This window comes from Pan paniscus, chromosome 6 (genome assembly GCF_029289425.2).
Source record: "Pan paniscus chromosome 6, NHGRI_mPanPan1-v2.0_pri, whole genome shotgun sequence".
Taxonomy (NCBI): domain Eukaryota; kingdom Metazoa; phylum Chordata; class Mammalia; order Primates; family Hominidae; genus Pan; species Pan paniscus.
Window position 1 is genome coordinate 41,501,352 of NC_073255.2, and position 23,776 is coordinate 41,525,127.

Genomic DNA, 23,776 nt, shown 5'->3' on the forward strand with positions numbered 1-23,776 from the left:
CATAGATATGGGTGTATAGGAAAAAACATAGTATATATAGGATTTGGTAACTTTTATCCATGGTTTCAGGCATCCACTGGTGGTCTTGGAACATATTTCTCACAGATAAGGGAAGATATTACTATATGTCTTTACTGATTTTCTGTTGGCTGGATCTATCCGTTTCTGATAGAGGGATGTTGAAGTCTCCAACTACAATAATAGATTCATCTATTTATCCTTGCAGTTCCATCAGTTTTTGCCTCCCATATTTTGATGCTCTGTTTTTGGTGCATACATATTAAGAATTTTTGTCTTATTGAAGAACTGACCACTTTATCATTATGTAACTTTTATCCCTTTATCCCTGATAACTTTCCTCACTTTGAAGTATGTTCTGTTTCAAATTAATATGGCTACTCTTTCTTTTGATTAATGCTAGCATGGTATAGCTTTCTCTATCTCCTTTTAATCTATATTTATCTTTATATTTAAAGTGAGTTTCTTGTTAGACAGCATATAATTGAGTCTAATTTTTTGATCCACTCTGACAATTTCTGTTTCTTAGTTGGTGCATTTAAACCATTGACAGTCAAAATGATTATTGATATAGTTAATACCTACCATATTTGTTACTGTTTTTTATTTGTTACCCTTGTTCTTTGTTTTTATTTTTGTTTTCTACTCTTTTTCATTTCTCCCCTGCTCCCTCACTCCTACCATCAGAAACATGAGAGGTTTTTGTGTGTGTGTGTGTGTCTCTAATAACTACTATGAGAAATTAGTTGAACTCTTGGAGGTAAAACTCACAAAAGAGTGAGTGGGCACACCCCTATGACTTGGTTCCCCTGGAATTTTTAACACAGTCTTGTCTACGTCTAGCTCCAGCAATTTGTCTATTACAGTACAGATTATCTTTCTTTAATGCTGGCTCCTGTGGCAATTTTTGCCCTGGAAAGTTGTGATTCTCTGTATCCATCTGTTTCTCCCCACTTTTGGAGGCAGCTGCTTGCCCAATAATCTTACTTCTTTTGTTGTTTGTTTGATTTCTTGGAGGCAGAGTCTCCCCCTGTCACCCAGGCTGTAGTGCAATGGCGCTATCTCAGCTCACTGCAACCTTTGCCTCCTGGGTTCAAGCGATTCTAATGCCTCAGGTTCTAGAGTAGCTGGGATTAGAGAGGTGCACCACCACCCCCGGCTAATTTTTGTATTTCTAGTAGAGACGGGGTTTCACTATGTTGGCCAAAGTGGTCTTAAACTCCTGGACTCAAGTGATCCACCTGCCTTGGCCTCCCAAAGTGTTGGGATTACAGGCGTGAGCCACCACACCCAGCCCTGATCTTACTTCTCTTAAAGATCTATGAAGTATTGTTGGTTTTTCAGTTTGTTCAGCTTTTTAACCTGCTGTTAGAACAGAGTGGTGACTTTCAAACTTCATAATGTTGAACCTATCACATTTTCATTTACTTCCTTTTACTACCTTTACAGCTATAGAAGTGTACAGAGTGCAGCATGCAGGAAGGGCAGGGCTTCAACACTTTGGCATAGCCAGCTAATTGACTGCTTGAATTAGAATCATGGTAGAATTACAGTCGATGATGATGACCATCATTATCATCATAAATCTAAAGAGGAGCAAGGATGACCAGATGGCAGAGTAACAGAGCCTGTGGCAGGGTTAGGGGAATAGAGCCTTTTTCACTTGAAAGTGCTCATATTTAGACCTGTGACATTACTTTCAAAGGAGGTTTTATATACAAATTGTAGTCACAGAGATCCCCCAGCAGAACTGGAAGATCTTCTTCATATAACTTAATACTTTTATCTTGTTTCTAGGTCACATCCTTTATAGTGTACTAGAATTTAATTATTTCTATAAATCTTGTAATTATCTTGTGAATAACAGAATTATATTCCCCCCCCCCCACCTTTTTTTTTTTTAATTTAAATGGAGTCTTTCTCTGTTGCCCAGGCTGGAGTGCAGTGGCATGATTTTGGCTCATTGCAACCTCCACCTCCTGGGTTCAAGTGATTCTTCTGCCTCAGCCTCCCGAGTAGCTGAGATTACAGGCACTCACCACCATGCCTGGCTAATTTTTATAGTTTTAGTAAAGACGGGGTTTCACCATGTTGGTTAGGTTGGTCTCAAACTCCTGACCTCAAGTGATCCACCCGCCTCAGCCTCCCAAAGTGCTGGGATTACAGGCATGAGTCACAGAGTGCAGTGGCTCTGCCCTGTATTTTTAATGCCTCTCCCAAAGCCATTAATTACATCTAAGGTATACCATAATTGTTATCAATTCTGTTTTGCATTTTTTTCTTAAAACTGTTAGTAGTTTATGCCTGTCCTGATCTCAGAGAGCTCCTGGGTTTTGGGCATAAGAATTTGTGATTTAGAGAGAAGCATAAATAGATACCAGAAAGCAACACAGCCAGACAGAGACCAGAGTCAGGCTTGCTACAAGAATGGAGAGAGCAATGGCGGTCTGGGACACACAGAGGGGACCCAGCTGTGTCACTGGCTGGGATTGAGCTGCCCCCTGAAGTAGCTCCTCCCTGCATGACTCAGGTTCTTAGGGGAACCCCTGAGTTCTCAGGTATCCTTTTTTTTTTTTTTTAACATCTTGTGGCTCTGCCTGTAGGAAGGAAATGTAATTGCTGCATAATTAGTCCATGAATTATTGAGAACCGAGTGGTGTGAAATAATAAGGAAGGATGCCCTTTGGGTTAGAAAATACATTTAATATTGGAAGACTGATATTCAAGTAAAACTAAATCATGAGGTTGTCATTTTCAGGGTCTCCATCAATCTCGAGCTGTGTCTGATGGCTTAAAAAAAGCTGTATGAAGAACATGCCCAATGAGGAAACATTTCTATCAGCTCACAACTAATACACATAGGAAATTATGGACAAACAAAACACATGGTGGACAGAATCACGAAGGTGGGATCAGACATCTGTTATTTATTCATTTATTACATCTGTGGTTCTTCAAAAGTGGCCCACCTCATGCTAGCGAGAATTAGTCTCTTTATTAGAAAGAAAAATGCGATTCGGGCTGGAGTGCAGTGGCGTCATCTCAGCTCACTGCAACCTCGGTCTCCAGGGCTCAAGCGATTCCCCTGCCTCAAGCTCCCGAGTAGCTGGGACTACAGGCGCGCGCCACCACACCCGGCTAATTTGTTTTGTATTTTAGTAGAGACAGGGTTTCACCATGTTGGCCAGGATGCTCTCGATCTCCTGACCTCGTGATCCGCCCGCCTTGGCCTCCCAAAGTGCTGAGATTACAGGCGTGAGCCACCGCGCCCGGCCCGCTGGTCCCATTCTTTCTCCATACCTATGCCCGCTTGTCTCTTGTACAGTTCACATGCTGTACAGTTTGCATCTGCAGTGATGAGTATTGTGTCTGTCCTTTCTCTGATCCTTGTGCTTCACTGGTTCTCACACTCACCACTCTATAGCCAGGTACAGAAGAGCAAGTTGTGTCTGAATTACCCAGGCCACTTCTCGGTAACTCCCAGCACACTGCTGTTGGGAGCTGCTCTCTGGCACCCCCTTTTGGACATTTGCATGTATTGCCCCCTTTGAGTTCTGGGACTTTTCAGCTTGCTGATCTGGTTCCCTGATCTAGGCTCCTACTAGGTGTATAAATAGATTCATCAAATAGATGAAAAGGGTTTTTTTTTTTTCTGTTTTCATACTTTTAAAAAGCTTTCTTCACAGCAATCTAGTCATGGCTCATCTGTAATCATACTTTTTTAAAAAAAATTTATTAATTCAACAAACACTTATTGAAGACTTTCCATGCTTAAGTATTGCACCTGGGCCTGGAGATACAAAGCTCTCTCCTTTTCCCCCCAACTCTTCCTACCTCTTTTTCTTACTTTCTTTTTTACTTTCATAAACATATAGTCAGTATTTTGCTAAGTACCTGCAGATAGATGCAAAGATGAATAAAATGTAGTCCTAGCCCTCAAACTGTTTTCCATCTCGATAGCAACTTAGAAAAGTAAATGGATAATTCAGTTACAAACAGCTGTGGTAAATGCCATGCTACGGGCTTGCACAGGGTATTAGGAAAATGCGTGCATGCTCATGAATGTACATGTCTGTATGAGTGTGCATGTGCTCATGCGTGTGTGTGTGTGTGCGTGTGTGCATGTCTGTGTGTGTGCACATGTTTGTGTGTGTGTGTGTGTGCCTGTTTGCCTGTGTGTATAGGAGTGGGTTCATAAGATTTGTTTGGGGTAGAGGTAGGGGGTAGAGGTTTTGGATGTGCCAAACTGAGTGAACATCTCATACAAAGATCCTGAGGCAGAAACCTCCTGGTGTGTGGGGAGACTACAAGTGGTTTGGAGTGTAGTGTGCTATGGAGTGGCAAGGGGTGAGTCTGGAAATGCCCTCAGAAACCAGTTCCTGATGAGCCTTGTGTATGGGGCTAGGAGTCCTCCAGAGGATGTGAAGACTTCGAATAATTTTACGTTAAGGGAGTACCATAGTTAGGTTTGCATTAAAACATACTAGTCTAGCTATAATGTAGATTATGAAATCGCAGGGCAATGGGCAAGTTTGTAGGCCTGGAGTCCTGTTAGGAGGCAGTGGCAATAATAGTGGCACTAGCTAAGAATAAAGGGTCCCTACCTTCCAAACACAGCCCAGGGGTTATGAAAAATTGTTTGCCACAGCAGAGCGAGATCGCTATTAAGAGAGGCAGATGCACAGTATGACAGATTACTGATGACCTCCCTGCCTGTATGATTTTAAGTTCCTTCTGTCTTTAAAATGTTGTAGACTCTAGGCTACCCTGTTGTAGAGGGGGATGCTGTCTTGTGAACATCTCTGCTGTAAGGCTAATGGCCCCTTGAAGAGGAATCATGTAAGAATGTTCCTAGGAACCAACTCAAATGCCCATCAATGATAGACTGCATAAAGAAAATGTTGCACATATACACCATGGAATACTATGAAGCCATAAAAAGGATGAGTGCTCGTCCTTTGCAGGGACACGGATGAAGCTGGAAACCATCATTCTCAGTAAACTATCACAAGATCAGAAAACCAAACACCACATGTTCTCACTCATAAGTGGGAGTTGAACAATGCAAACACATGGACACAGGGAGGGGAACATCACACACCAGAGCCTGTCAGAAGGTGGGGGAAAGGGGAGGGAGAGCATTAGGACAAATACCTAATGAATGTGGGGCTTAAAACCCAGATGACGGGTTGATGGGTGCAGCAAACCACCATGGCACATGTATACCTATGTAACAAACCTGCATGTTCAGCACATGTATCCCAGAACTTAAAGTTAAAAAAAAATAGACTGTTCCTAGGAGTACTGTTCACAAGAGTTAAAACCAGAAAGCAATTAAACATATAATTTATGTATAATAAATTATAAAATGTTTATAATAACATGTATTATATGATAATGAATGATTTATATTTGTATATTTTATACATAATAAAACTATAGAAAAACCTCCATAATTTTTTTAATAGAAAGCAGAAGAAGGATGAACATGGAATTTAGGATGATGCTCACTTGGGTGGGAAAAGCCTGAGAATAAAGGGGAGGGACCATAGGAGCAGAGAAAGTTATTGTCAAGGTCCTAGACTTTGTTTTGGGTGGTGGGTTCGGGAGCTTATTTCAGTATTCAAAGTAACTAAATAAGAATATAAAAAGTGTAAGACAGCCATGTATGGATCATTGATGAGAGAGTGCCATGAACTGAGAAATAGGGCTTATTTGATTCAGTGCCCTGAGCTCAAAAAAAGAAAAATAGTAGCTGGGCCTGGTGGCTCATGTCTGTAATTCCAGCACTTTGAGAGGCCAAGGTGGGCGGATCATGAGGTCGAGTTTGAGACTATCCTGGCCAACATGGTGAAACCCCATCTCTACTAAGAATACAAAAATTAGCCGGTGTGGTGGCGCATGCCCGTAATCCCAGCCTCTTAGGCTAAGGCAGGAGAATTGCTTGAACCCGGGAGGCGGAGGTTGCAGTGAGCCGAGATCACACCACTGCCCTCCAGCCTGGGCTACAGAGCAAGACTCTGTCTCAGGAAAAAATAAAAAGGAAAAAAAGAAAAACAGTAAAAGAAAAAGCAGACCGTGATAATGCGAGGAGCAAGGGCTGGGAGTAGGGAGGCGGAGAGAAGCCAGGAAACCAGCTAAGTGGGGAGAGAAGATGTGGCCTGGGAATCCAGGGAGGCGGAGAGGGCTCAGGAGAAAGGTTCAATCACCCAAGTACAGGTTACCACACTGTAATTCAAGGGGAGCCTTTGCGTAGAGTGACGAAGGATCCAAATTAGGTTCCAATTTTCCACTATTACTAAGAGCTGGAATAACACCTCGAGCCCTGTCCAGAAAGCGCATCATGCTGAACACAGAGCCTCCCACCTCCCAGTTTTCTTGTTCCTCCCATGTCCCAGCAATGGAGTCAGAGTTAGGTGTCATGGCATACTCACAGTTTTATGATGTCTGATCCAAACTTGTCAATGACTAAATAGCAGGTGGTTTTCAAGAACAGTTTTTCTAAAAAATATAAAGAGGGAAATTGAATATATTTTTATTGCGACGAATTTAACACACCTTAATAATGATTATCTTTGCTAGGAACTGAAGCTGAGTGATTAATTTATGATTAATTTGATTTAATTTTAAGGATTTGAAGGAAATGTTACAGCTAATGTATGCATTAAATATCACTTCTATCCCAGGTTTATGTGAATGCCACCTAACCGTCCAGGTTAAAGATAACCAATTTATTCTAAAATCACAGTTTAATGTTGGGTTTTCCTTTTCGTTCTTTCTTTCTTTCTTTTTTTTCTACAGGGAATACCTGAATGTTGGCTATGACCTCATTTGTTGAAGTTGAAAGAAATGAGACTTGCATTAGTCAATCATCTGAAATGTAGCTCTGTTAGAAATGGTCTTTTCTGGTGTTTATTCAAAGGAAAATACTTCACTTGGGGTCCTTAGTTTTTGCTGTTGTTATCCCAGAGGTAAAAGGAGATGACAGTTACAGGTGATCCTGCACTGCCACCTTCATCATAGGACATAGATACACTCCACACAAATACTCCTACTAACAACATAATCTCCCCTGACCTATGAGAGCACATGAATGTTTTGTGAGTTCCTCTATCCACCCAATGAAACTTGTTAGCTCTTTGGTCCTGTTTTTCCAGTTTGTGAGTCTATTGTGGAGCCCTGGTAATTCAACTCAGGATCTTAGCAGAGTTAGGGACAGATCAGCTGTCCTGGAAAGAGCTAGAAAACCCTGATTGAGGAGAATCTATCTTGTCATGATGTGTCTCACACAGGGGGGCCCAGGCCTTGCTGGATGATGGAATGGTGAAACAAGATAAATATGGGAATGCTCCCTGGTACTTCAATTTTGCTTAATGTTAAATAATGTGAAATATTATTTTTGTATTAAAATAGATCTATTCTATGACTTTTTAGACAAAAAAGTACGAGACTTTAAATACACTGTGCTCGGCTGGGCGCAGTGGCTCACGCCTGTAATCCCAGCACTTTGGGAGGGCAAGGCGGGTAGATCGCCTGAGGTCAGGAGTTTGAGACCAGCCTGGCCAACATAGTGAAACCCCGTCTCTCCTAAAAACACAAAAAATTAGCTGGGTGTAGTGGCAGGTGCTTGTAATCCCAGTTACTAGGGAGGCTGGGGCAGGAGAATCGCTTGAACCCGGGAGGCGGAGGTTGCAGTGAGCCGAGATTGTGCCATTGCACTCCAGCCTGGGCAACAAGAGTGAAACTCCGTCTCAAATAAATAAATAAATAAATAAATAAATAAATAAATAAATAGTGCTCTTGAAGTAGGCAATTAAAACTGTGTCCTCACATTATGAGTGACCTTAAAGACATAAAAAGGATTATAATGGAATGTTATGAACAGGTGCATGGCAATAAATTAGGTAACTTAGATAAAATAAAAAATTCTTAGAAAGACACATAATGCCCAAATGGACTCAAGAATAGACAATTTTAAGAAACATATAACAAGTAAAGAGATTGAATTAGTAATTAAAAACTTCCCACAAAGGAAAGCCTAAGACCAGCTAGCTTCACCAGATAGGATTCATTGGCAAATCTACAAAAAAGTTAAAGAATTAATAACAATTTATCAAGAATTCTTCCAAAAAATGAAAGCAGAGTGACCATTTCTTAACTTATTTATGAGGTTAATATTACCCTGATACTAAAACCAGAAACCTTCCTCCGAAAGAATGTAGACCCAAATCTCTCATGAATATAACCACAAAGATCCTCAACAAAATGCTAGCAAATAAGATCCGGCAATATAGAAATTATACATCATGATCAGGTGGGATTTATCCCAGGAATGCAAAATTGGGTTAACATCTGAAAATCAGTTAATGTATTATTCCCATATCAACAACATAAAAAAACCCATATGATTATCCAATATAGGCAGAATATATTTGACAAAATATAACACTGCTTCATGATTTTATTAGGAATAAAAGGGAACGTCCTCAACCTAATAAAGGTTATCTACAAAAAACCTGACAACTTACATGATATTTAGTTGTGAAAAATTAAATACTGTCCCCTCAGTATCAGGAAAATATAAGAATATCTGCAGTCACTACTTTTATTCAACGTTATAAGTTCTAGCCAGGAGAATTAGGCAAGAAAAAGAAATAAAAAGCATTCAGATTGGAAAGTAAAGATGTAAGACTCTCTTGTGGCTGATATGATCTTCCATGTAGAAAATCCTAAGGAATCTATCAAAAACTATAAGAACAAATAAATAAGTTCAGTAAAGTTGCAGGATACAAGATCAATATGCAAAACCAATTGTATTTCTACGTAGCAGAAGTGAGCAAATAAAAACTGAAATTAAGGAAAACAATTCCATTTACAGTAGCATCAAAAAGAACTAAATTCTTAGGAACAAACTTAACCAAAAAAAGTGCAAAATATATACTCTGAAAACTACATTGTTAAAAGAAGTTAAAGTAGACCTAAATAAATGGAAAGACGTTCCATATTCATGAATTGGCAGACTTAATATTGTTAAGAGGGCAATTCTTCCCAAACTGATCCACAGATTCAATGCCATCTCTACCAAAATCCTAGCTAACTTCTTTGCAGAAACTGAGCAGCAGATCCTAACATTCATACGAAAAGTCAAGCGACTCAGAACACCAAAACAATATTGAAAGAGAAGAGCAAAGTTGGAGGACTGACATTTCCCAATTTCAAAGCTAGACAGCTACTGTAATCAAGATAGCATGGTATTAACATAAAGACAGACATATGGATCAATGAAATAGAATCAATAGTTCAGAAACAAACCCTAACATTTAGTCAAATGATTTTCAGCAAAAGTGCAAAGACCATTTCGTTGGAGGAATTTAACAAATGGTGCTGGGACAACTGGACAGCCACAGGCAAAACAATGAATTTGGACACTTACTTCACACTATATACAAAAATTAACCCAAAATGGGTCAAAGACCTAAATGTAAGAGTGAAAACCGTAAAATTCATACAAGGAAACACTGGCATAAATCTTACTGACTTTGGGTTAGGCAATGTTTTCTTAGATAGGACACCAAAAGCACAAGCAAAAGAAGAAAAAAAAAAACAGACAAACTTGACTTCATTAAAATAACAATAAGTTTTGTGCTTCATAGAACACCAACAGAAAGTAAAAAGACAGCCCACAGAATGGGAGAAAATTTTTGCCAATCATATATCAAATGAGCTATCACAGTGCTAGAATATATAAAGGACGATTACAACTCAATAATAAAAAGACAAATAGTCCAATTAAAGTATGTACAAAGAATCTGAATAGACAGTTTTCCAAAGAAGATATACCAATGTCCAAAAGCCACATGAAAAGATACTCAACATCATTAGCTACCAAGGAAATGCAATTCAAAGCCAAAATGAGATACAACTTCATATCCACTATAATGTGCTATAATAAAAGAGAGAATAATATGTGTTGGTGAGGATGTGGAGAAATCAAAAGCTTGTACAATGCTGATGGCAATGTAAACTGGTGCAGCCAGTTTGTAACCAGCCTACCAGCTCCTCAGACTGTTTAACATAGAGTTACTAGGTGATCCAGCAATATGATCCAGTTTATATATGATCCAGCAATGTGATCCAGTTTATTATATATAAACATATGTCCACAAAGAAACGTGTACACAAATATTTATAGCAGCATTTTGCATAATAGCCAAGAAATGTAAACTCCTCAAATACCTATCAGCTAATAGACCAACAAACGTGGTATACCCATACGATGCAATATTATTCAGCCATAAAAAGTAATAAAGTTATAATACATGCTACAACATAGTGAATCTCTAAAACACTATGCTAAGGGAAAGAAATCAGTCACACAAGACCAGATATTGTATGATTCCATTTATATGAAATGCCCAAAACAGGCAAAGTCATAGACACAGAAAGTAGATTAGTGGTTGCTTAGGGCTGGAAAGAGTGGGTGTTTGGGGGGGGGGATGCTAAAAGGCATGTAGTTTCTTTCCGGTGTAATGAAAATGTTCTAAAATTGATTGTGGTGACTGATGAACACGCAACTCTATGACTGTACTGAAAGTCACTAAATTGTACACTTTAAATGAGTGAACTGTATAGTATGTGAATTGTAGCTTAATAAAAGTGTTTAAATACAGATTCCCTCTCCCTTGGGATCCTTTTTAGGGGTGCTACTGTGGAGAGGGTCAAGAAGCTCTGATGTCACAGTATACTCAGAGACCTGCATTTCATTCAGTACCAGCCCACTGGCTTCTGGCCTTGGAGAAATTGCCTCCCCTTTCTGGACTTCCATTTCCTCATCTGAAAAATATGGGTGTAGGATTTGGTCCCTATCACTATAATGTCTGCTAAGTTTGGGGACTTTTGTAAGAGATATTCCAAATTAAATGAAGGAGCTTTGGAAAAAAGTTAAAAGTACTGCTAATGCAGAACTGGCTTAGCCTAGAGCAGAGCAATTTAAAAATGGACATTAGGGTGTTCTTTGATAAAGTTCTAATACTGGCTGAAAGGCAGAGAAAATTCATCTTCTTTCTGGTAAGATAAGCAGTGTGTGTGTGTGTGTGTGTGTGTGTGTGTGTGTGTGTGTGCGCGCGCGCGTGCGTTAGAATTCTGTTTAACTCAAGTCAAAGAGAATGGCTGCAGGTTCCTTCCTCCCTGAGCAGAACCATTTGAATAGTTTCCGGTAGTCTTCTGTGATTATTAGCTTGAGAGGCCCCTGGAGCAATGGCTGATATGGGACAGGAAATGCTCTCTGAGAGCTAAATTCTGAGAGCAATCCATAAGGGTACAAAGCAGAAATATGCAAAATCTCCAGAAAGAGCCAGCTATCCTCAGTCAGCCATGATCAGATGGTAACCTGATTGTTACTGATACACCTGAAGAAAAATTTGGCATTTACATATTGACAGTAGCTTAGCTAAAGTAAAAATTATACTGTTAAACTCTGCCTGTGACAAGGATCATACAAGAGTATTTAATTTCTACAGATTAAAAGAGACTTGGAACAGCATAGGAAAAAAGAAAATGTGGCTATTCCAAAGGACAAAATAAAGTTAAAATAAGACCAATTAAGTAGTTATTATACATTGGGTGTATACAGATGTATGTGTAAATAAAACATAGGACATTCCAATTTGTAAGTTACCTTCATGTTTACCATCACTTCCTTTCTCATAAGAATCTTTTCTAGTTCTAGATCCCTGAGGAATCACCACACTGTCTTCCACAATGGTTGAACTAGTTTACATGTACCTTAGAACTTAAAGTACAATAAATATATATATAAAAAATAAAAATTAAAAAAAGTATTGAGGCCTCAAAAAGAAAAGAATCTTTTGAGGGAGTAATTATTTTTATCCTCATTCTATAGACAAGAACATTAAGACTTAGAGAGCTTAAGATCACAACATAGCAAGTGGTTCAGCTGAGATTAAAATATTTTACTCCAAAAGGTCTTGTTATTTGTAGTATACATTTCAATGTGCTTAGGACATTTTATTTGATGCCTTATCTACCTCATGTATAGCAGATATTGTTATACATTATTACATGTATAATATGTATAATTACATATGTATACATTATTATATACAAACTTGAAGCACAGTGCGACCAAGGGACCACATAATTTTTTTTTTTGAGATGGAGTCTTGCTCTGTCCCTAGGCTGGAGACAGCAATCTCAGCTCACTGCAACCTCCACCTCCAGTGTTCAAGCAATTCTTCTGCGTCAGCCTCCTGAGTAGCTTGGACTACAGGCACATGTTACCACGCCCAGTTAATTTTTGTATTTTTAGTAGAGATGGGGTTTCACCACGTTGGCCAGGATGGTCGTGATCTCTTGTCCTTGTGATCTGCCCTCCTTGGCCTCCTAAAGTGCTGGGATTACAGGCATGAGCCACCACACCCGGCCAACCACACAATTTTATAAGTACATATTCTGGGATGCATTCAGACTTTCAGAACCTCCAGAGTAGGCATGAAGTGCCTTCTTTCTTTTAAGACTACATGAGTTTTTAACAATTATATTCCACAGAGATAAGATTTCTGCATAGGTGACCCAGGAAAGTGAAGTTATAGCAAGACTCTCAGGGCATATGATTCTGTTGACCCCTGACTAGTGAGAATGATTCCATTAATCATTTTCCATTAACAATTCCGAGATTCTTCCAAAGTGCTTCCTAATGAGAGCCAGAGGCAAAAGCAGTGGATGAAACTGAGGGTCAGAAATGCTTTGCACGATTAGAAAAAAACTGTCTTATAGGGCACAGGGAAAGGCAACATGATTTACTAAGAGATTATTCTCAAGAATGGTGCTTACGCGATTTCCCTGCTAAAGCTTTGTTTTTTGTACTTTTTTAGCTTTGGAGGTGAAAGTAATACTTCACTGAAAAATAATTTAAAATAATTGTGTGTTTATGTGCTTAATTTCGTATCCTTCTGTCCCCCATTCACCTGGCCTATCAGACAGAAGGCAATGCAATACTGGATCCCAGTAGGCACTGTGGGTCAGGCCTATTATGTCTTCCAGGAGAAATCCTTAGCTAGGAGAACGTCTATCTTTGCCACCCTATACAACTGACATAACCATTCTGTTTCTGTGTCTTGTTTTTCTCATCCATAAAATAGAAGCAATACTGCCCATGGTGTCCTTTAACCTGAACTGAGTGTTCTATTTTCAGCTGGAGGTAAAACAAGAATTGATAAAATGAAAATAACTCCCAATAACCTTCTTAATCCTTTAAAATTGCTCCAATTGAAAAGGCAACCCATCACTGAAAACCAAAATATTTATCTTGTTTCCCTTGGTGAAATACCAGTTTCCACTTCACCAGAATCTGACTTTCAGCCTCTCACTTGATCTTACCAGGCTCTGACATTTCCTGTTCGAAGTCAGAAGAAGCTAAGATGGTACCTTGAACCAGCAATCTTGTTTTGGGTTGTTTTATATTTTGCTAGTATATTAAGAAGAGAGAATAATCTAGGAAATAGGATTCTAGTCAGTCGTTCACCTTCGGACGACGCAACTTTGCCAAAAAAGAGAACATCTAACTTGAGGTTATACCTGCCAATGTTGTCTATCACACAGAAAGGCAACCAGTTAAAACAAGGCTTAATGATAACTGTGACTGTTCTTCACTGTTTTCCTTCTGTAAAATGGTAATAATATTTTTCTTCTTCTTCTGTAACTCGGAGATGTGAAAATACAAAGTAAAGCTTATAACAAATTGTGAATGTTCAATAGAGGAATAAACAAATAAAATATAGAACTTATATGGTAAAGAAGTATAGAGTAATTAAGAGACTTGACCTAGGCCTATATGCCTTAACATGTATAGATCTTAAAATCATGTTGCGTGAAAAAAAAAACTTGCTGAGCAATGCATACAGTAGACCATTGATATCAAATTAAAGCCTTCGCAAGGGAGGAGTATGGAAAGATGGTGGTGGAGGCAGCAGAATTTTGAAATCTCTTTGAATCTCTACAAAAAAAAAAAAGGAGTGTAATCCCAGCACTTTGGGAGGCCGAGGCGGGCAGATCACCTGAGGTCAGGAGTTAAAGACCAGCCTGACCAACATGGTGAAACCCCATGTCTACTAAAAATGCAAAAATTAGCCAGGCATCCTGATGGGTATAATCCCAGCTACTCGGGAGGCTGAGGCAGGAGAATCGCTTGAACCCAGGAGGCAGAGGTTGCAGTGAGCCGAGATTGCGCCACTGCACCTCAGCCTGGGTGACAGAGCAAGACTCTGTCTCCAGAAATAAATAAATAAATAAATAAATAAATAAATAAATAAATAAATAAATAAAAGTACCTGAATAGCAAGACCGAAAACTCTCAGACAGCAGTTACCACAAAGCTAGGTATATCCATGAACCCCAATGTGCAATTAGGTGAGAATAAACCACTTCGCAACTGCAAGACCTATGGGCCATCAACTTCTGTAAGGGAGGAAGTAGAGGGAAGCAATGGATGACAGATAAAACTGAGAACAGGAGAATCCCCAGATAGCTGACAGGTGTTGAGTAGAAAGCATGGCAGGCCAATTAGAGAACAGCTGCTGGACGGGGAGGGGTTTTGCCCAATCAATAGCTGGTGAATGCAAGGAGTTCAAGACTAGAAGGAATTAGGGGCTAGAATCATCTGGCACCCACAAGGGACCCACTGGAGCTCCCTTCCAGGGCAAGGCCCACACTGAGGAGAAACTTTTGGGGATAGAGAAAGTCCAGATGAAAGTAAATAGGGAAACAGTCAGAAAAATCTCAGAAAGCAAGCTGCCACAGTTTTTTTTAACACTACCCCAAAACAACAGAAGAAGGAGCTCTGTGCATTTAGAAAAACTACCCCGAACCACCTCTCTTTCTAAGAGTTTTTGAAAACTAATTTCACATAAAAATGAGCAACAGAAATGTATCTAGGTCAACTCCCATACAAAGTTATTATAAGAAGAAAAAGATTAAGGAACAGAATAACATCCCTACAGATAGTAAAAGCATGCCAGAAAGTCATGCCAAAAAAGGATTAAAACATAACATATTATTTCTAAACATATTATTTTAAAATGAGCTAAGAGGCATTAATAAAATGATATAAGACATGAAAAAATAGCAAGAATAAGAATTAGAAAAACTCAGATATGGAATAAAAGAACTCAGGAAAAAATAAAACATGAAATAAAGAATAAAGAAGTGAAGTCTAAACTAGAATGAATACAAGAACAAGTGAAAACAGTAGATGAGGTCTTAAGTGAAATAGAAGGTAGAGAGGAGGAACAATTTTAAGATAAAAATAAATAGAGATTAAAATAAATTCAAGAGATAGGCAAAATAGCAAAGACAGGCAAAGAAGATTCAAAATGTGGATAATAGAAATCCCAGAAGAAAAAAACAAAATCAAGGAAACCGAACAAACACTAAAACATTCCTAAAATTAGAAAATATATATTTGAAATCACATTGAGAGAGCACACTGCATGCCTGAGAACATCAATACACAACAGCTGGCACCAAATTATCTTCTAGTTAGATGACTAAGTTTTACAGAAAAAAAATCTTCTGAACTTCAAAGTATAAACAGCAAATAACTTGTAAGGACAAGGTAAATTAGATTATCAATAGACTTTTGAATACTATATTTCAGATGCTCAGGGAAAGACATCATGTGCCAAGGAGTTTTATATACAGAAAAGCATTGACTTTCAAGTATAAAGGGTGCAGACAGCCTGTTATCAACATGCAAGAATTCAAGGAATATTTGTTGCTATGAGCCCTTCTGGAGGAATGAACTTTAGACAGCAATTCAACTAGAGAGAGAATTCATAGAAGGGCTGGTGGTGAACATTAATCATACAGTTGCTGATGCAGCTAAGACTAAATGAGGGTGAAAAGGGAATAGGTGTTATATGTAGTGGCTATATGCTCAGATAAGGTAGGACAATGATTAAAAAGGGTGGAGAAAGGCATACGCAAAAAAGCAATTTTAACTGCTCATAAGAATTAGAAAATATATTAATGATGGTATCATTAGAATTGATATTCTGAGACTGTTTTATGTGCAAGGAAGGATAGGTAAATGAGTAATGACTGGAGATTTTAATTCTATCAATCCCTTTGTGCTTGACAATTGGGAGTTTGTGTGGAAAGGAGATACAGATGTAATACAGAAGACATTAAGAAAAAAATATTGTGGTTCTGAACTTGAATTTGAAGTGTCAGTATGAACTCAGATATTTTATCTTAAAGCTGACATGTGTAAATGTATATACATGTTTCCTATTTCTGTCCACTGAAAAGGCCTAGAAAGAATGGTCAACTCAAATTAGCCGGGTGCGGTGGCGGGCTCCTGTAATCCCAGCTACTCAGGAGGCTAAGGCAGGAGAATCACTTGAACAAGGGTGAGAGAGGTTGCAGTGAGCCGAGATGGAGCCACTGCACTCCAGCCTGAGCAACAGAACAAGACTCTGTCTCAAAAAGAAAAAAAAAAAAGAGTGGCCAACTCAGTAACAATGAACATTCCTAAGCATCTGGTTTGTGGTGTTGAAACATTATTTCTCACTAAAAGAAACCAGGGCTTTTAAGAGAAATGACTGATTTCAAGCCTCAGGCTTGATATGTACCAGATAGGGCTGGAACACTTTGTCATACCAGTTAGTGAGGAAACTATTGAAGGTTACTGAGGCTCATGTGCAAAGGACTTGAGTCAGCTTGAAGGAGGTGCCACTGGTCAAAGCTCGATGGGATCATCTGAGCTTCAAAAGGATAATAATTGCACTTGACTGAAACCCATCAGGTATGTTTAAGTTCATAAGCTTATCATGATATTTTGAGGAAAAACTAACTGCTTGCTGTGAGATGATAACAGAAAGCCAATGCACTACCTTGAAAACTGATACAAGAAAAGAATCAAGCATTTATCCTGCCTTTCCTAGATGCCTTTCCACTAAGTACTGTGGGAAAAATGTTTCTAAAATATGATGTGAGAAGCATCCATTATATGTCAATTAATAAATAAGAAATAAATAATAGATAAGAATATCACAGTTTTAAAACCCAAATAAATTAATAGATCTCATCATTGAACATCAACAGCTGCGACCATCACCAAAAGAAAGTCCTGGCACAGTGGCTCACAACACACCTGTCATCTCAGCGCTTTGGGAGGCCAAGATGGACAGATTACTTGAGGCCAGGAGTTAGAGACCAGCCTTGGCAACACAGAGAGACCCTGTCTCAGCAAAAAAATTTAAAATGAGCTGGTGTGATGCTGTGTGCCTGTAGTCTTAGATCCTTGGGAGGCTGAAGCAGGAGGATCTCATGAGCCCAGGAGGTCAAGGCTGCAGTGAGCAGTCCAGCCTGGGCGACAGACTGAGACCTTGTCTCAAAAAAAAAAAAAAAAAAAAAAGAAGAAGAAGAAGAGAGAAAAGAAAACATGAAAGATAAAAGCACCTATGGCGGCCTCCTGATGAAGGAAAACAATATCATTTATAGGCTTGTCAAAGAAATCAGATTGGAATAGGATCAAACCTCTGATCAAGCTGTCAATTTTCAGGAAATACAGAGCACAGAGAAACATACTCAATTATACTAAAGGAATGCAATCAACACCATCCAGACTGTGGGAAACTCTACAGGTCAAATTCCACAGCTAAGTGATAAGAAAAAGGAAGGGATGGAAAGGAAACTTATAGATTAAAATAGACTCAAAAGACACATCAAACATTTAAATACCGGGCAAGGTTACGATATCTAGGGATGCTCACTGAGTGATAAAGCTATAAATAAAATAATTTTACCATAAAAATCAGCATATTGAGCTTTTTGCAGGGGGAGGATGGGATGGAGCATGTGGATGGGACTTCAGGGGAGGCCACTGATCTGTTCTTTCTTGACCCAGGCTATGTTTCCTAGGGCATTCATCTTTCAGTAACTGATGAAGCTATACATTTGCTTTGCATGGTTTTCTACATTTGTCTTGTTTTTACAAAGAAAAACCAAAAACATTACTGGCAAAACAATATTACACATTATTCATGAATCCATACAAGTGAATGTGTAAATATAAAATCTGACAAGAATGATACCCATTAAGTTCATGTGAAGAGTTCCTTCTAGGGAGGTGGGGCAGGGGAGAATGGAACTGGAAGAAGGGAAAGCTGAAGTTTAGCTGCCATGTTTTAACTTCACAAAAGAAAGATGTAATTATGACCTGAATATGTTAAAAATCTTAATGGTCTATTTGGGACATTCTAAACACATGTGTTTGTGTATTATCCTCTCCCAGTCTTTGTTTTTGAATTCTAAACATTTTAGCCTGTGAATGCATATTATGACTAAACGCAATAACTTCTCTGAAAAGACTTTGATGCTATTGGCACAGCATACTGTGTCAATCAAAGATACAATTGCCATTATTCCAACTACCTTACTTAACAGAAAAAATAATGTAGGCACCCTAGATGAATTAGTTCCCATTAAGTGAATAAAAATTTGACTGTCAAAGAAGTTTATTCATTACGACTGTTCAAGTAACAGTATTCTATAATGGAAATATGATTAATATTTTATTTCTACTAATATTGAAAAACAATTATGCAACTTGCTGGAACCACCAATCAGTTTCTACCTTTGGTGGATGTATAAGGTATTTTATTGAGATCTAGTTTAAATTAATGAAATGTTCTAGATTATTTTCCCATTTGAAATTTTGAGATCAGTTGTCCTCTCAACCCAAAGTTCTGTGTTGGTAGGGCTAGGTGTACATCTTGGTATGTGAATGTTGGTCAAGTTAACACAAAATTATTGGAAGTTATTCATTATTTTGACTTCTTAGTACTTAAGGCAATGATCAGTAAGTAGGCAAATTATTATTAATGTAACACATTAAACAACAATTGGCCATTCAACATTTTATTCCCTAAGGGTCCACAGCAATTTCATTGTGCCATGATGGAAAATGAATGTCAGGGAGAAGTTGCCCAGAGCATTTTTTTTTGGTTTTAATTTCTATAAGCCCCACAAGAATATCAACCCACAGAAATAGCATAATCAGATTCTTCTCTGTAAGTGTGGGCAGGAAGTAAAGGCAGTCATCATGACTCATGAGTGAGAGGACAAGCAGACCCTCAGCAGTATGACTCGTCCCATATTTACCAGGCAGGTAGCTGCACAGTCTCTCCATCGAGGCCTGGACCGTCGAGTTGTGGACTTGAGCAAGCTGTTCTATTACAGACACCACCAGCACACACCCTGCCAGGGAGGAGAAGAACATGTAATCTGTGTCACACAGAAAACTGAACTGGAGGGACAGGAGAAAGAAAGGACGCGTGTGTGTGTGTGTGTCCTTAAGAAGGCCAACCTTTCCAAAACAGAGAAAGTGATGATGTTTAAATGAGATAGTGCAAGGAAAACAGCCCACATGGAGCAGAAGCTCAATAGATATTAGCTTCTCTCCCCCCCAACTTTCTCTCCTTTCTGCAGTAGATGGCTGCAGAATAGGATTGTTCCCATCCTACACATTCGCTTGGTAGAAGGAGAATCCAGGATAAAATTTTTAATTTTGGAAAAGCGGTGGAAATTGCCTGGCATTTGAAGTTGAAAGATCTAGGATTGAGTCCTGACTTAGTAATCTTGAACTCACCATGTGGCCTTTCTGAACCTGGTTTCCTCCTTGCGAAGCAGGTAATATGTTTCCCATAGGGCTGCTGTGATGGTTAAATGAGATAAAAGTGAGACTGAGTGTGTCTTTGAAATCATAACACACTGTAAAATATTATTTTGCCTCACAGCTATAAAGCATACTACTTGAAAGCATGCATGAACATGATAAGTGTCTAGGTGGACACTTGCATTAAGTTAGGAATATATTCCTTCTGTTACTTTGATATGTGGTAAGTGTGAATGCCTAGAGCTCCTAGGCTGACATTCCTAGAAGATTCTATCACTTGCCTTAACTTACTGAGCAGCAGGGGAAAACCAAACCTTTTTTTTTTTCCAAAGAAAAGGGACTCTTTTTTTCGTATAAACAAGTGGTTGGTCAAAGATCAGTAAGTATGTGAGAAGAAATTTATAGATATCATTGCAGTAAGAAGAGTGGACACTTGCTGGCAGAGGTTCATTTCTAAGGAGGCAAAGGAAGGTTTATGTCCTACAAAATGTTCCAAGGAGTCCGGGCCAGCAGTAGGCTCTTGATTGTCCATCGGTGCAAGGAGCTAGAGACCCAGATTTACATACGTGGTGTCATTTAAACCAAATTCCCAGTAGGATTCCTTGAGGGAAGGTGGCTGATAACGGATATGAACAATAAAATTGGACATTCCTATACATAAAGATGTAAAATCTTCTATAAAATGAGAGATTGCCAGTGAAGAAACGAGAGTCTTCTACTTTCTAGATGCTGCAATATCTGATGGTGTTTTGGCCTCGATGTTCTCTCCCCTCTCTCTGGACAAAGAGAAAGGTTCACCACATCTCTGACAGTGAAATCTGGATTACCACGGTCTTCCTGGGCTCTGAGAGTACCTACTTAAGGATGCATTGATCACCATTAATTATCAAGGTTGATTGGCTGTGTTTCTAACCTAATGCATGGCACTCGAGGATTTCATTACATTGCAATTAATTTAGTAGCTGACGCTTATCAGCACTTTATGGTCTTGCATTTTCATATATATTTGTTTTATTTTTAAAATAACTTTTCAAAAAATATAAACACAATGCAACCTTATTTTTTAAATTTTACAAAATACAGAACAGTATAAGAAAAGATAATAAACATCACTCAACCCACCCAGAGAGAGATAACCAATTTCACTTTTATTATGAATATATCCAATACATTTAATACAAGTAAATATTTTTGGCATTAATAATGTACTTTTACACCCTAGTTTATGTCTCTGATAATAAATAAATTATTAGAGAGCTAAATAAATTTTAATAACTACAACTAAAAAATAATGATAAGTAATTATATTGCTATGTGATAAGAGGGTGCAGTATGGTGTAGTTGAAGAGAGAGAGGCTTTGACATAAACTTGAGTTCAAGTACTGGACCAGCCACTTACAAATGGTGTGACTTTGAACAAGGTACCTACCTTTCTGAAACTTTATTTCTAAGAGTTTAGAGTTAGACCATATGTTCCTCAAGGGCAGGAATGGGGTCTTACCATCTCTAACTCTGAGTTCCTGGCACAGTGCCTGGGTTGGAGAATAAAGGCAAGAGACTTTAAGTTGAGTATATATATATATATACACACACACACATATATTTATGTGTATATACACATGCATATGTGTATACATGTGTATATATACACATGCATATGTGTATACATGTGTATATATACACATGCATATGTGTATACATGTGTATATATACACATGCATATGTGTATACATGTGTATATATACACATGCATATGTGTATACATGTGTATATATACACATGCATATGTGTATACATGTGTATATATACACATGCATATGTGTATACATGTGTATATATACACATGCATATGTGTATACATGTGTATATATACACATGCATATGTGTATACATGTGTATATATACACATGCATATGTGTATACATGTGTATATATACACATGCATATGTGTATACATGTGTATATATACACATGCATATGTGTATACATGTGTATATATACACATGCATATGTGTATACATGTGTATATATACACATGCATATGTGTATACATGTGTATATATACACATGCATATGTGTATACATGTGTATATATACACATGCATATGTGTATACATGTGTATATATACACATGCATATGTGTATACATGTGTATATATACACATGCATATGTGTATACATGTGTATATATACACATGCATATGTGTATACATGTGTATATATACACATGCATATGTGTATACATGTGTATATATACACATGCATATGTGTATACATGTGTATATATACACATGCATATGTGTATACATGTGTATATATACACATGCATATGTGTATACATGTGTATATATACACATGCATATGTGTATACATGTGTATATATACACATGCATATGTGTATACATGTGTATATATACACATGCATATGTGTATACATGTGTATATATACACATGCATATGTGTATACATGTGTATATATACACATGCATATGTGTATACATGTGTATATATACACATGCATATGTGTATACATGTGTATATATACACATGCATATGTGTATACATGTGTATATATACACATGCATATGTGTATACATGTGTATATATACACATGCATATGTGTATACATGTGTATATATACACATGCATATGTGTATACATGTGTATATATACACATGCATATGTGTATACATGTGTATATATACACATGCATATGTGTATACATGTGTATATATACACATGCATATGTGTATACATGTGTATATATACACATGCATATGTGTATACATGTGTATATATACACATGCATATGTGTATACATGTGTATATATACACATGCATATGTGTATACATGTGTATATATACACATATACATATACACATGGGTATATGTGTATATATACACATGCATATGTGTATACATGTGTATATATACACATGCATATGTGTATACATGTGTATATATACACATGCATATGTGTATACATGTGTATATATACACATGCATATGTGTATACATGTGTATATATACACATGCATATGTGTATACATGTGTATATATACACATGCATATGTGTATACATGTGTATATATACACATGCATATGTGTATACATGTGTATATATACACATGCATATGTGTATACATGTGTATATATACACATGCATATGTGTATACATGTGTATATATACACATATACATATACACATGGGTATATGTGTATATATACACATGCATATGTGTATACATGTGTATATATACACATGCATATGTGTATACATGTGTATATATACACATGCATATGTGTATACATGTGTATATATACACATGCATATGTGTATACATGTGTATATATACACATGCATATGTGTATACATGTGTATATATACACATGCATATGTGTATACATGTGTATATATACACATGCATATGTGTATACATGTGTATATATACACATGCATATGTGTATACATGTGTATATATACACATGCATATGTGTATACATGTGTATATATACACATGCATATGTGTATACATGTGTATATATACACATGCATATGTGTATACATGTGTATATATACACATGCATATGTGTATACATGTGTATATATACACATGCATATGTGTATACATGTGTATATATACACATATACATATACACATGGGTATATGTGTATATATACACATGCATATGTGTATACATGTGTATATATACACATATACATATACACATGGGTATATGTGTATATATACATGGGTATACATGTGTATATATACACATGTATATGGGTATACATGTGTGTATATACACATGTATATGGGTATACTTGTGTGTATATACACATGTATATGGGTATACTTGTGTGTATATACACATGTATATGTGTATGTACATATAGATGTATATATACATACACACACATATGTATGTGTATATAGATATATATGAGATGAGGTCTTGCTATGTTGGCCAGGTTGGTCTCGAACTCCTGGCCTCAAGTGAAGAGCCACATGAGTTACACTGCAGTGGTTGGTTGCTGGGGGCTCCCTAGCAAACGGCTA

The 23,776-nt window shown here is 37.7% G+C and overlaps 1 protein-coding gene across 4 annotated transcripts in view; it reads right to left on the reverse strand.

Moving 5' to 3' along the window:
* Window positions 1–23,776, reverse strand: part of AOAH (acyloxyacyl hydrolase) — a 225,556-nt gene that overhangs the window by 165,968 nt on the left and 35,812 nt on the right. For 3 of the 4 annotated variants that reach the window (XM_034963944.3, XM_003814970.5, XM_003814969.5), the window contains 2 exons: window positions 19,201–19,296; window positions 6,453–6,519 (listed from right to left, as the gene is read on the reverse strand). In XM_034963944.3, coding sequence (XP_034819835.1) covers window positions 6,453–6,519; window positions 19,201–19,228 — 95 coding nt within the window. In that variant the 5' untranslated portion in view covers window positions 19,229–19,296. The remainder of the gene's footprint in view (window positions 1–6,452; window positions 6,520–19,200; window positions 19,297–23,776) is intronic. The other variant, XM_034963943.3, reaches the window with a different exon arrangement.